Source organism: Larimichthys crocea, chromosome XX (assembly GCF_000972845.2).
Source record: "Larimichthys crocea isolate SSNF chromosome XX, L_crocea_2.0, whole genome shotgun sequence".
Classification (NCBI taxonomy): domain Eukaryota; kingdom Metazoa; phylum Chordata; class Actinopteri; family Sciaenidae; genus Larimichthys; species Larimichthys crocea.
Window position 1 is genome coordinate 11,162,454 of NC_040030.1, and position 15,441 is coordinate 11,177,894.

Here is a 15,441-nt window from a genome sequence, read left to right on the forward strand (position 1 = left end):
CCCCCTCAGGGTCTTTCAGACATCTGGTTGTGGATGGACAGCTTATATCTCCAAGTCATATGTCCAGTTAAGCCCCTGGGAGCCGCCGCTGTCCACATCATTACAACCTTCCTCCGGCTTCGTTGAAACCCTATCGTTTGGTTCAGAGGGGTACAAATATGCTGTATATCCTTTTATGCTACTTCCTCTTCGGTCCGTCTCCCATCTGTTGCAGATTAGTCTTCAGTGTGTGTTCAGAGAGCTGAGCCTGTCGCCGAGTAGGACAGATAGTAAACCCAGAAGGTTTTAGTCAGAACTGTCAGGTAGGTCTGAATTAACAGAGAGGCCAACTGAGGATATGGCTGGCCAAGAGGAAAGACATGCAGGGCGGGGGAGAGGGAGACGGCGAGAGGGTAAGACAGGCTCCAAAATTACACAGCGAGCCCACCAAACGGTTTGTCTGTTTACCCATGAACCTCAGGCCTGCTACTCGAGGGTCAGTGTGGAATGCCAACAGCGGCTGCCTGGCCAAATTCAACCACAGTCCCTGGGAGAGGAGGGGAGACAAACACCCCGCAAAACGGCCAGTCACGCCACTTTCTCTGTGATAGTGAGTTTATTTAAGCACGGAGCTCAAAGCGACCTTCATATAACATATAGCCTCGATATCTGTCGCCCTCGTGGCATCCAAACCCGCCACCAAAATGTTACCGTTGCCGTGCTGACCTAAGCTGATATCACTCAGATTTTGAAAAGAGACAGATAACAAAACAGCTGTCTTTCGCTCTCAAATCGCTGGCTCAGTAACCCATACAAAGCTAGACAAAAAGCACCTCAGGGATCTGCCATTGGAACTACAGGCTATATGGTTTCACACACACGCCCTTCTCCGGCACTATGCTGCCTTGAGAACTGTGCCAGGCCCATGTAGGCCAAACTGCAGCCTTCGAGTGTGACAAAGTGCCTAAGGCTGCAAGCTTGGTCAGACCTGCTGTTCCCAGCTCTTGTTGCGTTTCCAATGCTAAATTATGTGAATGTAAGGGTGCTGGTTGTGTAATACACAGTCAGAGTGTATGTGCGTGTGTGTATAAGTGTGTCTTTGTCCGTTCCACTTGACTGATGTGCCATCCCTCCAGGGTCCTGTCATTAAGCCTCTGTGTATACAACCCCAATCCCTGGCCTACATTTATTTCTTATTCAAAATTCATGGGGGATTCACACACTGACACTGACACACACACATAACTGCATACAGCTTTCCCATACTAAAATGTGATGCAACGCTGCTGCTAATCTTGCATGATATGTCATCAGATGAAGCTGTTTTCACATTTGCTCTCCTCTCTTTTGTGTTGTTTTTTATGGAGTTGTTTTTCATAAGCGATGCCTTCCTGTGGTTTGAGTGGCACAACTCATTACAACATTGACTTATCTGTTTGTGTTGGCTAAAACAAGTGACACGCCGTAAATCAGTTAGATGGATACGTAGATTGGTGGTAAAGACTGCACGTAAGGGCAATCACATGGCTGCATCACTTCGAGTTCAAAGTACTGTTGAGGCCAATAAATATACAATTAAAAAATTAAAAAAGCAAGTTTATGTCAGACGAGTGCAGCTGCAGTGTTTCACTTTTAATTTCCTGTTAACAAGAACAAGAGAATCTGGTTTCTTATCTTTATTGTTGTCTGTCAACGTTACATCTGTAGCCCAAAGTTTATTTTTCTAACTTTAGGAACAGCTGAAATATTTCATTTTTATTTATAATATTACAGTTTGTTGGCCCCCACATTAACACGGTACATTGTGCAAGTACCAGTTAAGTGAAGCAAAACTGCAGTGACGCTTACCATTTTCCCATCAACAGGAACAAGACAATCTGGTTCTCGATTGTTTTTTTCCCCCCCTGACATCAGCACATCGCTCACCTCTGTTGCAGTTACAAATATCTTCTGTATAGGATCATCATCACTTTGTATGTGAGGCTGTATGATCGCAGCAGCCTTTTACAGCGGTGATTACGGCGACTTCTGGCTTTTGTTAAAGAAGGAATGCATCACTTAACAATATCACATTATTGTTGGATGGGATGCACACAACACACTGAACTCTTTCTGACACACACACACACACACACACACACCTATAATGATAAGCAGCTCTATTGTTTTCTAATGGGTACTACAGTTTGGTGATGCTGGTTCTCACTTCTTCACTGAACTTCTTGTAAAAGTGTGTGAAACCACTCCCTTTTTCCCATGAAGATTATTGCAACTATGAAGGATGTGTCACACTGTGGTCAGTTAATACTGATTCTGTTTAATGTAGATGTCCTATTTTAGCTCCAGTCATCATTCATAGTCAGTCATCATAGGCTCACCCGTGTTGCAAAATATGACAAGACAAAAAATAAAAGATTTGGTTAATTTTGGCAGGTGAAATATGTGTGTGCTCATCCCAAATGCTTGAATGTCCTGGACAAAAATATAAGTAGGAAGAACACTGTGCACACAGTATCCTACTCCCCGGAGTGACCTGAAATATCACTTGTATGTGGTGTTATTTAAAAAAAAAATGACTGCACCATAGAAGCAGTACAGGCTCCATTGCTTCCAACAAAACTTGTTTTACAAGAGGATAATAATTAGTGATTCATTCCTAAATTACAGCTTTTGGAGTGTGTCTTTTTGTTAACAATTAACGCAGTACAGTATGGATACAGTGTAATTGTAGTGATAGACTACGGTGGAATAAGTATATGTATGTCTTTTGTATCCAAGACCTTGATTACCATTATTTTGAAATGCTGAGTTCTATATTTCATCATCTGTTATCAGTTTTCCACAGAGGTTATACAATTATACAGTTGTCTGATGAAACAGTTTGTATCCAAGAGGATACTTTAGATGGTCCCTTGAGGCTAAAATGTCTTGCCAAGCCAGACTTGCATGCAGTCTAATTCAGGTAATGACATGTATTAAGCAGTTAAAGAGATAGAACCTGCCAAATCATAAGAAAAATAATAATAATGAATAAGTTACCTCTAGACATGTACTGGAAAAGCTTTCGTACTGTTTTTGACAACCCCATTTAGCCCTGAAATGGCATAATTCCTCGACATACCTTAATCAGCCCATGAGCAGTGAAGAGATTTACAGAAAATCCACTTTAACATCATAATAATTGGCTACATATGCAGAGACATAGACAGAACAAAAAGCACAATCAAGATTGACACAAGGCTGAACAGTAGCTGCATTGAAGAAGCGATTAGTTTTTGTTGCAATGGTTTATCTTAAATGACATACCTACTATTTTGGAATAGAATGAATAGAACATTTAATCCGTTGGATGTACACTGATGACTGAAGTCTGGTCTGGTTTCCAACCCTGAAGCAGATAGCTTTATTGATTGAGTGAGAAATCACAAACACTGTCTGCAGACGCAAGATCTTCGGTTTCCTGTCTAGTCAAGGAGCACGCTTGTAGAAGAAGGCGGCTCGGTTGAAGTTGGAAAACTGAAAATGTGTTTCAATTCACAAATCTTGTATAACAATGCAGGAAAGTCAGAGGATCATCAAAGTCATTGAGGTTCATCCTCTGGGCACCATAAATGTCAATAGCTGTTGAGATATTTTAGTGTAGTGGTCACACTCCAACCAACATTGCAGCCCTGCAAAAGAGATCAGTATAAAAAAATTGACTGCCTTGTAAATGGTATGTACAAGCAAAATCTTAACTGGAGCTTCCTAACCCAATCCCTACCTTAGCTTCAATCACAGGTACTTGACAATTTCCTGCATTTTACCACACTTTTATTGCCACTCCTATTGTCCCAGAGGTGTGTAGGTAACACCCCGGAGTGGTTAACAAATCTCAGCAGAGGGTTTTATGACCAGAAACTTAAATCACACTCGGCCTGGGAGTGTCAGGGAATATTAACACAGAACTGGTGAGACCACTGAGCAGCACTTCCAAAAAGGACCTGATATGCAGTGGCAAGTCGAGCTGGTGGGCCTTGTTAGCGAGGACTAAAGATCTATTTCCTGGTGTGAAAGGCTGCTGAGAGGCGTCTGTCGGCGTGAATAAGGCTGAATGGGGAATCATAATGGATGTGAATTGAGACGTGGATCTAAGGTCTTTTTGTGAAGTAGATATGTGTGTGAGCTGGTTTGTCAGCCGTTGTGCATATGGCTTATGGAAGTGGGACATTGCTGATTAAAATCAGAAATAGATACAGTCACGATACAGATATGTCTTTATCTGTAAAGCTACTTGTCAAGGGGATTTGTCTTGCAGGCGTGTAGATATATTACCAAGAAATTAGAACATATGACACAGAGCCATACTGCCACAGACTGAAGGAAAAAATATACTTGCAGTCATGTCCTTAGTGACTTCATTAGAAAAACAAGTTTCACATTCAGAGTCTGAAATGCCCCCATGGGGATTTATGTGTCTGGGTTTGTGTCTCAGCTTTGGTTCAACAGTGTTACTTGTTGTGTTAGGAACTTTTTCAAGATTGTTCTTGTACCTAACCAATATAGCCATAACTTGCACAGTTCATTGGGATTTTTTGTTGTTAGACTTGGTGGGATGACTTTTCGTACCAACTACGTTTCAAACCAATCACAGCCTTTTCAAGGCGGTGAGACAGGAAGCATGACTGTTGATGTTGACATCTGTCTTTCCTACACCTATACATTTAATAGCATTATATGAACATGGCTTGAACTAAGCTGTGTTGAAAATGTGCAGGACAGTTTTTTCGTTCAATTCTTATGTTGGTTTTAATCCAGCGCAGGAGAGCTATCTTGTATATTGCATCATGTATTTATACGTTATGCTACTTAAACATCAGGAATGGCCTGCATGCTCTGGTTAAGTTTTTGATGAACCATCCTGCAACGAGTTGGGACATGTCACTCTCCTTGTTTATTTCTGTTTTAAACAACCAGAGGGACGTCTCCCCTGATATTTGCATTCGAAGGGATCGGTTCAAACCCTTCTCGCCTCCTGGGGATGAAACACAGTACTGATTGTGGAGTCCAGGTGTGAATGGCTGTTATAAATGAAAATGAAGCACAGTGCTGCAGAAAAGAGCACGTCTGCTCAGCACAATAAAGGTTAAGAAAAGGTCAAATTGCCAGTTGAGTTCTGTTCCAATAGATAAATGAAATGTGCAGCCAGAAGGAGTGAGTAAGTGTGCCTGGTATGTGTAAGAGTGTGTGCGTGCAGTCAGTGTGTAGTCCAGACTTGGTCTTGGATTTCAAGTGTAGAAAAGGCCACTAGATCTTGTCTGAACTCCGGTATAAAGCTTTTGCCAAGGAAACAAAACTCTGCTCAGAAAGTCCTTTGAGACTTGATCAAAAGGTTTCTGTCCAAATTACTTCTGACTTTACTTGGCTTAAGGTTAGACTGATATTTTGAGCCAATAATGTTCTTTTAAATAATACTGGATATCAGCCAGGGTTCCTCAGTGAAATCAGATTAATTTTAAAGCCAGTGTGTTTCCCTGCTCTAGAACAGTTGTGGATGGATCGGTCTTATGTAGCTGCTTGTTAAATGTGAAGGGAAGTGATATAACTTTGAATAACATTGAGTAGCCTACTTGCCATTTTCCAACATGAAAACAGGACAAATTTAAAGCAGGTCTAGCTATTGGTGAAACTGTGCATATGTGCTATTTGTGAATTATATGTTTGTATTTGTAAGCGCTGGGTCAAAGGCCACTGCATAAACCCTCCATTAGTTAGTTCCTGCTCATCAGCCTCGGACATATGAATGAGACCAGGGTGTCATCCATTCAGCACATGTCCAATGGCTTTGCAGAGAGCTGATACATGATGTCTTTGCATTATAATGGCTAAGACCCATTAAAACCGCCAAAAGACCCCTAAAGAGGTCTGAAGTTAAGTTGAAATTCTACAAATTTGTAAGATAATAAGTCAAATTCCTCTTTCTATGATTTTCCTTGGATGTAAAAGATAAACTAACTGACAATAACGCTCAATATTCAGATACTTTCTGCAACGTCACGTCTTCTCTCTTCAGATAGGAAGCAGCTGAGACGGCAAGGTCAACTGTCCTCTTGTGTTTTCTAAAGAATCTTGCATCTCTGGCCACAAGCCCAGGGCTGGTCTGAAGGGCTAATATCTGCCCATTGTTGGGAATAAAGCCACTCATCCTCTGACCTGTCCTCTATTCACACCAGAGCATTCCTCACGCACTCATTGTCTCTTTTCGTCATCTGAATTAAGTTCTATCACAAAAAAAAAGAAGAGTTTTTTCCTCTTTACCCCTTTGCCTCAAGTACGATGTCCAGAGCTTTCGCAATGCATATCCAGATAAATATCTCAGGAAACTCAATGCACATCTTTCGGAGGGTTAAACACAAAGTGGCTTTTGCGAAGTGGCGCCAAGACCCCTGGAAAACTTGAGAGCTTTTCTGAAAGGTTTACCCTTAGATTGGACTGCCAAGCTCCTCTCTCCCCTCTCACTCAATTTCAAATATGTGTTGGCATGCCAGGAAAGGAGCTGTTGGCAAAGCACATAGACAATCCCAATCTCTATGCACACAGAGAATCACTCGTTCTATCGAGCTAGTTAGCTAACAGAGTCATTTCTCATTTGTAACAGGTATTTTGGCATGTGACAAACAGCTCTGTTGCCCTCTCTGCAAGTCAGTTTGTGGGGTTGTCAGGGGAGAGGGCGTCTTTGTCTGCTGGACAATTGAGTAAACTCATTTGTCATTTTAGACTCTTTAAATGAAGCTGTTGCTGCTTTTCAGCCGTTCACAATGACGGATGGTGCAGGGCTTGTTCAAATAAATTACATCAAACTTCCCCAGGAATATCAAGTGATGTTTTTTTGTGTGTGTGTGTGTGTCCTGTTTTTAGTTTTTCTGCCCTCGTTTTTGCATTTTTTTTTTCTGAACAGCAAGTGCGACTATTCACACTTTTAAAATGAATGTCTGCATTACCTTTTTCATAGCGGATAACTCACTTTGGAACAAAAACACTTCACTTCTAGTTCTGCCAGATTGTCAGGAGTTTCCTGAAGTGAAGTGCTCTTTGACAATAACGTCATTGTGATGCTGTGCTGAAGTAGTGAGAGATGGGGACAGGGGACCCCTCTCCTCTCGTTCATTCACATCTCCAAAATAGGAAGGGGGTGGCGGTATCAGTGACAGGATGAACAGACAGATCCCCTGCGTGAGAATTTCCTGAAATGGATGAGGCTGACTTGGGAGGAAGCACAGTCAATATTTAACCGGAAAAACTTCAAGGAGACGGAAGCAGTTTCATTTTGCAAAACAAGTAATTTGCTGCTTTTAAATTATACAGTACCTCTTAATTAGAGTGAACGGTTTGTCAAGGTCGTAATATGTTGGAGAATAATCAATATTTTCACATTTACAATGGAACACAGGGCTACTTGTCTGGAAAAATGGTCGCTTGCCGTTATGAATCAACATAGAATTATCTCCCGCCTCAGCTTTATGGAGCTTTATAGTGTCTTTCAGCTCATTGTTTTGGTTTTCTGTCCTGCATCTATTGTTTTGGTTCTCACTCATGGCAATTTTTGGCAGTTGTCAGTGGGAAAAGCTCTAAAAAACCTACTGTACACTATCTGCCCGGCATGAAACAACCGAAAGACAAAGTCTAGGGATTAGCTTGTGAACATCGTGGAGCATCGAGCGGCTGAAGACCCAAATATCCTTCACAGGAATTGGTGGAGATGAAAAACGTTCATCAGGGGAGGCACAAACATGACTCCAATCTAATGCTGCTCTGTATCTGCAGGATGTACATAGTTAGTGATAATACAGTTTGTTTCTGCTGCCTCCAGGTGGTCAAAATAAAAAGAAAAACTTATTACAAGTTAAAGTTAACAAATGTCTGATTTGCCTTAGTTTTGTGTGATTAGCCATTTTCTAAAAACAGGGCTTCATTTTCATCAAATAGCATTTATGATCAAACCCCGATCTAATTCAGCTCAGATTTGTGCACAAAAGATCAATTTTGTTGTTGGGGATAATGGAGCAGCTGGGCCAAGAGCACTTGCATTAACCACCACGTGATGTAATCAGCAGTTAAGTAGAAATTAATGTGACATTATTAGAGCAAATGACATGAGGTGCATCAGACTGGATGTCCCCAGGAACCATTTAATGACAGAGAGTGGGAGGTCGCAGTCACTCGCATTATAAATAGAAATTTTTGTCTTGGAGGGAAGTTGGTGATTGTGATGCGTATAACTACAAATGTTTCATAGTGAAATCAATTGCGTTTGGAGGATGTGCTCTTTCAAACTTTTATGCCTGCCTGAAAAAAAGAAAGCAAACCATTTTTTTTCTGAGTTTGAAATTGACTTTGGGATTGTTTACCCTTGACTACTTTCTTCTAAAGGCAGTAAACATCTGTCTGGCTTGCAGAACAAAAATTAAAAAAAGAATAGGTCACACAGACAGAAAAAAGACAAAGAGAAAGAGTGTGAGAGAAGAGTGGAAATGTCATCTGGCTTTCAGGAATCCTGCAGCCGAATTGGGAGGGGGGGTGGAAGGCTTGGTGTCACTCTGGGGGAGGAAGGGGTGTAGGGATAGGTGGTGTGTGTGTGTGTGTGTGTGTGTGTGTGTGTGTGTGTGTGTGTGTGTGTGTGTGTGTGTGTGCCCGCGCGTGATTGAAGTGCAGTGGCAGGCGATTTGCTCTGGAGGGAAGGAATGAGGGAGGGGCCGACAAGGCTTGGCTGTCCCATGAGCACACACATCCACTCACTCCCACACACACTCACAGGGATCAGAGACACTCCAGATAGAGACGTCACCTCACTGCCCTCCTCTTTGCTCTTTGGACCTCGAAAATTGCGGACTGCCGAATGAGTTGCTCCCCTGCTGCGGAGTGAGTGCGTCTTTTCAGATTTCCCCCCCCTCACAGCTGATGCTGTGGCTTTCAAACGGCTGAGACATTAGGGGAATACTTCCTGACTGAGTGAGATCTGGATCTGATTAGAGCGTGGATCCGTTGAGCTTGATGCTGCAGACATGTAGCCAGACCTTGAGCGCTGTCTGACCAGGGGATTGTGGAAGTGAATGAGAGCTTTATGTGAAGGTGGAAAGAGAGATGCTTTTCCTGGAGGTAAGAGGAAAGTAGATGAGTACATTTCCTGAAGCTTGCAAATATAGAAGTATTTTCTTGAATGAAGAACACTTTTTTGCAACTCTGCTGTGGAAAATACTCGCACCTAAGTTCTACCGTTGCTTAGATCTGTTGATGAGGAGGCATGCAATGGATTGTGGTAGATTCCCTTGGTTTAAAGCAACGCCTGAAGTGTTGAAAAAGAGCTGAGGAGAATGAACAGCTAAGCCCGGGCTCAATATTAAAGTGCTGTGTGTGTCTGAGAGGTGATCCTGTTTGTGTTATAGTGTGTAGGTCTTGCATCTTGTGTGTGAGTGTATAGGTGGTCTTACTCCAGCTGTGTTAAGTCTCCTGTGCACCCCCTGACACCCATTTGGTCTTAAAATAACACTCCTCACTAGTCAAAGAGCAATGACCTCGGCCTTTGAACTCCACAATTTAATGATTTTCCTAAAGCAAATCTCATGAAAAAGAATCTTTTTTTTTTCCACGCTTTGGTGTTCAGTTTCTCCAAATCTATCCTTTGAATTAACTGCATGTAACTAAAGCTGTGACTAATTCACCAGTTTGATATTTTAATAATTATCTCCGCTCAAAGAGGATATGATACACTTTACACAATCTGTTCTCTGGAATTAGGACGTATTCCTTTAGTTCGCCCGGTGTTGTGTTCATTTGAAACTAGTACGTGTTTGACTAACTAATTCCTGGGTGAAGGAGAGCCCCCTTTTAAAGTGTCATTTAAGCCAGCTACATCTGGCCCATGTTTACACAGACCTAGTGTCGTGACTCTTTAATGCCTTCTTCAAAACATTTTCCCTTTTTAACCTCTTTAACCTCCTGTCACATCTCCGCCGCGGCCCGGGATTTAAAGAAGGAACGGTTGGACATTTTGTTTTTGTTTTTGACAAAGACGGCCATTGTGTTATTGCCAACCGGTGACACGGTGATATGTGAGTTGCTGTGTATGGTGGCTCAGGAATCTGCGCCCTGTAACTTAAGGGATGAGAGGCAGGAGAGCTGAAGGGCAGTACCAGAAAGTGTGGCGAATGAAAGGATACCAAACTAGAGATGAAATATGTCGATTAATTGATTAGCTGTTGGACTGTTTTGACAATAAATTCATCATTTTAGTCACAATTGCCAAACATTCTCTGGTTTTATCTTCTCAAAGGGGAGGATTTGCTGCTTTATTTTGTCATATGACAGAAAACTCAATATCTTGAGCACAAACGTGAAGTAAATGATCTGAGCTTGTGACATATTCCAGTTCATTGAGAAGATAACTGCCATATTAACTGATTATGAAAATACTCATGTGCATTAGGTGTTTAGATTGTTGGAGCCCACATGAGTTCATGTCATGTCTAAATTTAGTTGTTAACCACACCCACACTCATGTTGTCACCAAATAAACAGAAGCTTTAATTCTTATTTTTAAACTCCCAAGCTGCATAAAAATCTTACAAACAACAATAGTGCCATTGATATGGTGGCTTAAGAAAATTGACTTCATCTAATTGCACCAACTGGTCTTAACTAGGCTCCACGAGATAAAACAGAACCAGTAAAGAAAAGCTTCTGGGTGATAACATTATCTATACAACCATAAAACCTGATAGATTAGTCACTGAAGAACAAAGCAACAGTCAAATACCCTTTTGTCCCATGATAAGAGCTTTGGTTTGACTTTTAACAGCATTTCTAATCTGTGAATTCTGTGTTTTGAGGCCCTGGGCTTCATTCAACTGTATGCTAATTGGGGCAATGCTAATATTTCCCCAGTCTTGTTATTGGGGTTTGACTACATGGTGTTGTAGGAAACCTCTAGGGTGAACTGAGAAGACAGAGTTGACATTTCTACGAGGCCGGAGCTGCACAAGAACAGCATTTGGAGTGACCACTGGAGGGGTCACGAGCAAGAAAAACAGTCTTGAAGGGATCAATGAATTATCGCAAAGTTTTGAGAAGTAAAAAAGCAATTGTGAGCACAATTTAGGATGTAAAGACGTGTTTAAGTGCTGTGATAAACTTAAATAAACACAAAGTTTTCCATTTTCCATTTAAAGGTTTGTTATCTGATAAGGGGCGGTAGAAAAAGTATCAGCAGGGCCCGACACAAAGGGTCAGAAAAGGGAAAGTTTTATGTATTTGTTTATTTTTGCTAAAGTATGAGTAGTCTGATTTTATTCTCGCTATATTTATGTTTTATTTCACCCCTTTCATGCTATAAAATTTTATCAAACAGTTACATAAAGGTTGCTGCATCCCATTGCTTATTCATTGAAAGTTGTAAAAACTGTTAATACAGTAGCGCTTGGTTCTAAAGTAGAGAAGCTGGAATGATCGTAATCAGGGCGCACCATTTGTTATGTTTACCATAATTCTAGCTAAGTGCTACTTAAAATGTGTGATATAGGCTCTGTGAAAGTTATTGCTCCATTAACATACTGAGCTTGAAATTAGGGTTGACCTGAGCAATGTAAAAAAAATTTTTTTAAAATAGAAAAACAAATACATGCAGTCCCTAAGTAGCCGATTATTACCAGGGAGAAGAATTGGTCAAAATAACTCTAAGGTCAGAGTTAACAGGCATGACGTTTAGTCAGTAAAAGCCACCGAGACTCTAATGTCCCTCATTGTGCTGCTTTTGTGTAAAAGATCAAACCTACATGAATTTTTGAGGGACTGTGCGAAGTTTCCGACTGTTTTCACCCAAACAAGTTCTATTCTGGTCGAGATTTGCATGTCAAAGAGATAGAGCAGAGCACATCACAAGTGGCCTTTTCAACACCTTGAGACCAAAGTGCGGGTTTTCAGGCTTCGAGGGCTCTTAGGAACATGGGCGCAGAGATAAGAGGGGCTACTGCAGAAGGGGGTGGGGGCACACAACGACGAGACTGATTAATCCCTATTCACGTAACTGTTATCAGCTTGTAGAGAGCTTTGCTGTTTGAAGTGCAGCTGAAGGTGGATTCATGCTGCAATGTTTGAGTGGACGTATGCAGAGAGTACTGAAGATTTGACTTTTTTGCCTCTTTATTTAATGTCTTGATCGAAGATTTGACTTTTTTGCCTCTTTATTTAATGTCTTGATCATAGTTATTCATTTGTGCAATCATGATTTCCCGCACTGTAAATCACTGCGTAGTAGGCCATGCCGACACGTGTTTCACAACCCTCAGTACTTTGTAACGCAGTGGATAAGAGCAACAGATGTTTGGTGGTTAACAGCTGGAAATTTCTGTTGCATCATGTTACGTCAGAGCATTACTATCCTGGCTTAAAAGAACCGTCTAAATGTGCATGTGCACATTTGTTAGCTGGGGCAGTAAAAGGTCCTAACAAGTTCTTAAAATTTGGAAGACAGCGCAAGTGAATTTGTATACAGATAAGATCGAAATGGAAATGCAGGCATTTAAACCTTCTGTACCTAACGATGCTACGGTTTTATCTTAATGTTGTTGAATGAAATACTGGAAAAAGCCTGCTGTGTGATTTTCCATAATATATCATCCTAAGTTTGTCTGAAGTTCCCTTTTAAGGTGGTCAAGTTGTGTTTTGGGCACTTTATCAAGTATAATTCTGTAATGGATAAACAGAGGAAGTATGACATACTACACTAATGGGATGGAAAATAACATATTAGTTATTCTTGTGTGACTCATGAGGTAGAATTGTGAAAGGATGGAAATAGTTTGATATGTTAAGGAGAAACTTTGTTCTTTAAAACACAGGAAAGAGAAAGAACATTCTTGGTATTTGTTCGAGCTATTATGTTAAACTCTTAAACCACTTCTGGGAAAAAAAAACAATTATCTTGTTGAGAAACATAGAGATTAAAACTAATTGTAGGCATATACAAAATGCAGAGGAATTTATAGTAAATGCAAAAAAAGCCTAGATCAGCATTATCCCAGCCAATCAGTGACAAGAAGTGAAGACGTAAAAGCCAAAGCTTTGGGTAAACAAAGAGGGAATGAAAGATAATTTAAAAAAGGTAGGTTCTGTAAATGTGATTCCCTAAAATCCTCCCATTTTTTTTTATCTACAGCGCCCGTGTGTGATGAACCTGGAGCGTAGTGAAAGAGGGGAGCGTCCCTCTCCTCGAGGCCTGGAGATGGAGCCACGTGTTGGAGGAAAAATGGGGAAGATATCCGTTGGCTTCCAGAGGAGCTCCACCTCAGATGATGACTCTGGGTGTGCACTGGAGGAGTATGCGTGGGTGCCACCGGGAGTCAGGCCTGAGCAGGTTGGTACCTCGAACTGTTTACACGTTTCTCTCCAAAATTGTCAAAAAATGTCAAGTATACGGATGTGGCCTGCAAAAAAATGTAAATCCTATCATAAATTTATTTGTGGACTAAGATTAAAAACATACTTATTGCCCATTATAGTGTCAGATTTGGAATTTTCCTTTAGATGAGATGATGAGAGTATAAACCAGGATGCTAACAGCATGTGGGTATAGTTCAAATAAGGTTATGTGTGCAGACATTCTGTTCTCTATGCCATACTTGTGGATTAGTACTGCCACATGTCAATGCCCAACATCTGGCTATGGATTTTTTTTTTAACACATTCATTAGTGTGCATGTAGGATAAACATGTTCAAAAACTGTTTGAATATTTCCATGTTAGAAATGCACAAACAAAATTTGGGTTTTTTAATGTTTGAAACATTAACGTTTTCAGTCCTGTGCTGGGCTGTCTCTCATATGTGGAGAGATTTCACAGTCAGGCGCCTTTGACTGGATTAAGATGGACATGTTTGCCCCACAGTGTTACAAAATAAGGACACACAAAGCAGCACATTCTCTGCTGACACACAACCGCTTTTCTCCTTTGACTGATCTAAATTCAAAGACAAGAAAAGCATAAACCGATGCCCTCCTGGCTGCAACATGTCTCACTTGTTTATGTGGTCTAAGTTTTAGAATAGATTATAAGAGTCTAGTTGTCCATCTTTTTTCCTACCAACGGACAGGCCAGATGTCATTTCTTTCTGTCTTCTAAAGTTCATTGATTTGTCTTCATCCGCAGGTCCAAATGTATTTCTCCTGTCTACCAGAGGAAAAGGTGCCGTACGTCAACAGCCCCGGGGAGAAGCACAGGATCCGACAGCTCCTCTACCAGCTGCCACCGCATGACAACGAGGTAGAGATGATGAGAGACACTGACAGGATGTGTGCTAGACTGGAATAAGGGACAGTCTGTGGCAAAGAATGATGCAGGGGTTGCTGGATTTTAACCAAACGCGTAAAAATGTGAATTCTTACATGATGTTAAAAATACATTGAATAAGCTTTAACTTACATAAACAGTATTGCTCACTACAATATCACATAACCATGAAAATATCATCTAACAGCAAAGTGAAAAACAAATCAATACTAGAGCTAAGCAGAAACATTAAAAACTCGATGAAACTAGGCAACGGTAAACACGTCTTCCCACATGAATAAAGCTCACACATCAAACAAACTTACAAAAGAGCCTCCTAAGAGGCCAGTGTTAAATTCATGAAGCTGGTATTTCTCCTGCCAGATTCTCTCAAAAGACTCTTAAGTCATCCCCTTCATTTCATGAACTAGAAGTCAACTAAACCCAGGCCTGTGACTGAAGTTGAAAAAATGAAAGGACTGAAAGGAGTAGAGATCCAGTTTAAATGAATTCACTTGAAATGTTGGTGGCAAGTTAAGCTGCGTGAGATGAAGTGAAAATAAAATCAGTGACAGTTTAGTCAGTTTTTAGTCTATATACTGAAAGATGATTTTCAAAAACTTTAATTAACACGTAACTGATTTCAGCTGCTTTTGGCTCGTACAGTTCAACACACTTCAAACTCCCTGCATTTCACATGCAAAGAATTTTACATTTCAAGATATTTTATTTTTGTTTGCAGTCTTTGCAGTCGACCACACTTCAGAAAATGTTGTCTTTTAGTGTTAGTTAGCAAGTTATTTATGGCTGTTTACATTCAAGAAGTTTGGCTTTTTTATTAGATGTAAAACACGTCCCCAAAGTGAGGTTAACATCCTGCTATCATATTGGTAATAAGAATGTCCAGCCCCAACTAAACTAAAGCCAGCAGCTGAGTAAAGCCTTGTCTAGTAAAAACCTAAAAACAATGGCCACATTCCCTCAACCGTCCTGTGACAGTAAAGCACATGCCAGCCTCTTCTGTATAACAGCTTTATGGTGTGTAAACCAGCACTCCTTTCACATCTGTGTTAATAGAGTTTACATTAGGAGATATGGCAGAGGGGTTATCACCAGAGGGGAGGGACATGGTGTGTGTGTGTGTGTCTGTGTGTGTATCGGGGG

General features: G+C 40.9%; 1 protein-coding gene across 2 annotated transcripts in view; it reads left to right on the top strand.

Moving 5' to 3' along the window:
- Positions 1-15,441, top strand: part of LOC104934125 (prickle-like protein 1) — a 30,310-nt gene that overhangs the window by 6,991 nt on the left and 7,878 nt on the right. The window contains exons 1-3 of one of the 2 annotated variants that reach the window (XM_027272403.1): positions 8,674-9,114; positions 13,169-13,366; positions 14,158-14,271. In XM_027272403.1, coding sequence (XP_027128204.1) covers positions 9,100-9,114; positions 13,169-13,366; positions 14,158-14,271 — 327 coding nt within the window. In that variant the 5' untranslated portion in view covers positions 8,674-9,099. Of the gene's footprint in view, positions 1-8,673; positions 9,115-13,168; positions 13,367-14,157; positions 14,272-15,441 lie in introns of those variants that run through there. The other variant, XM_010749721.3, reaches the window with a different exon arrangement.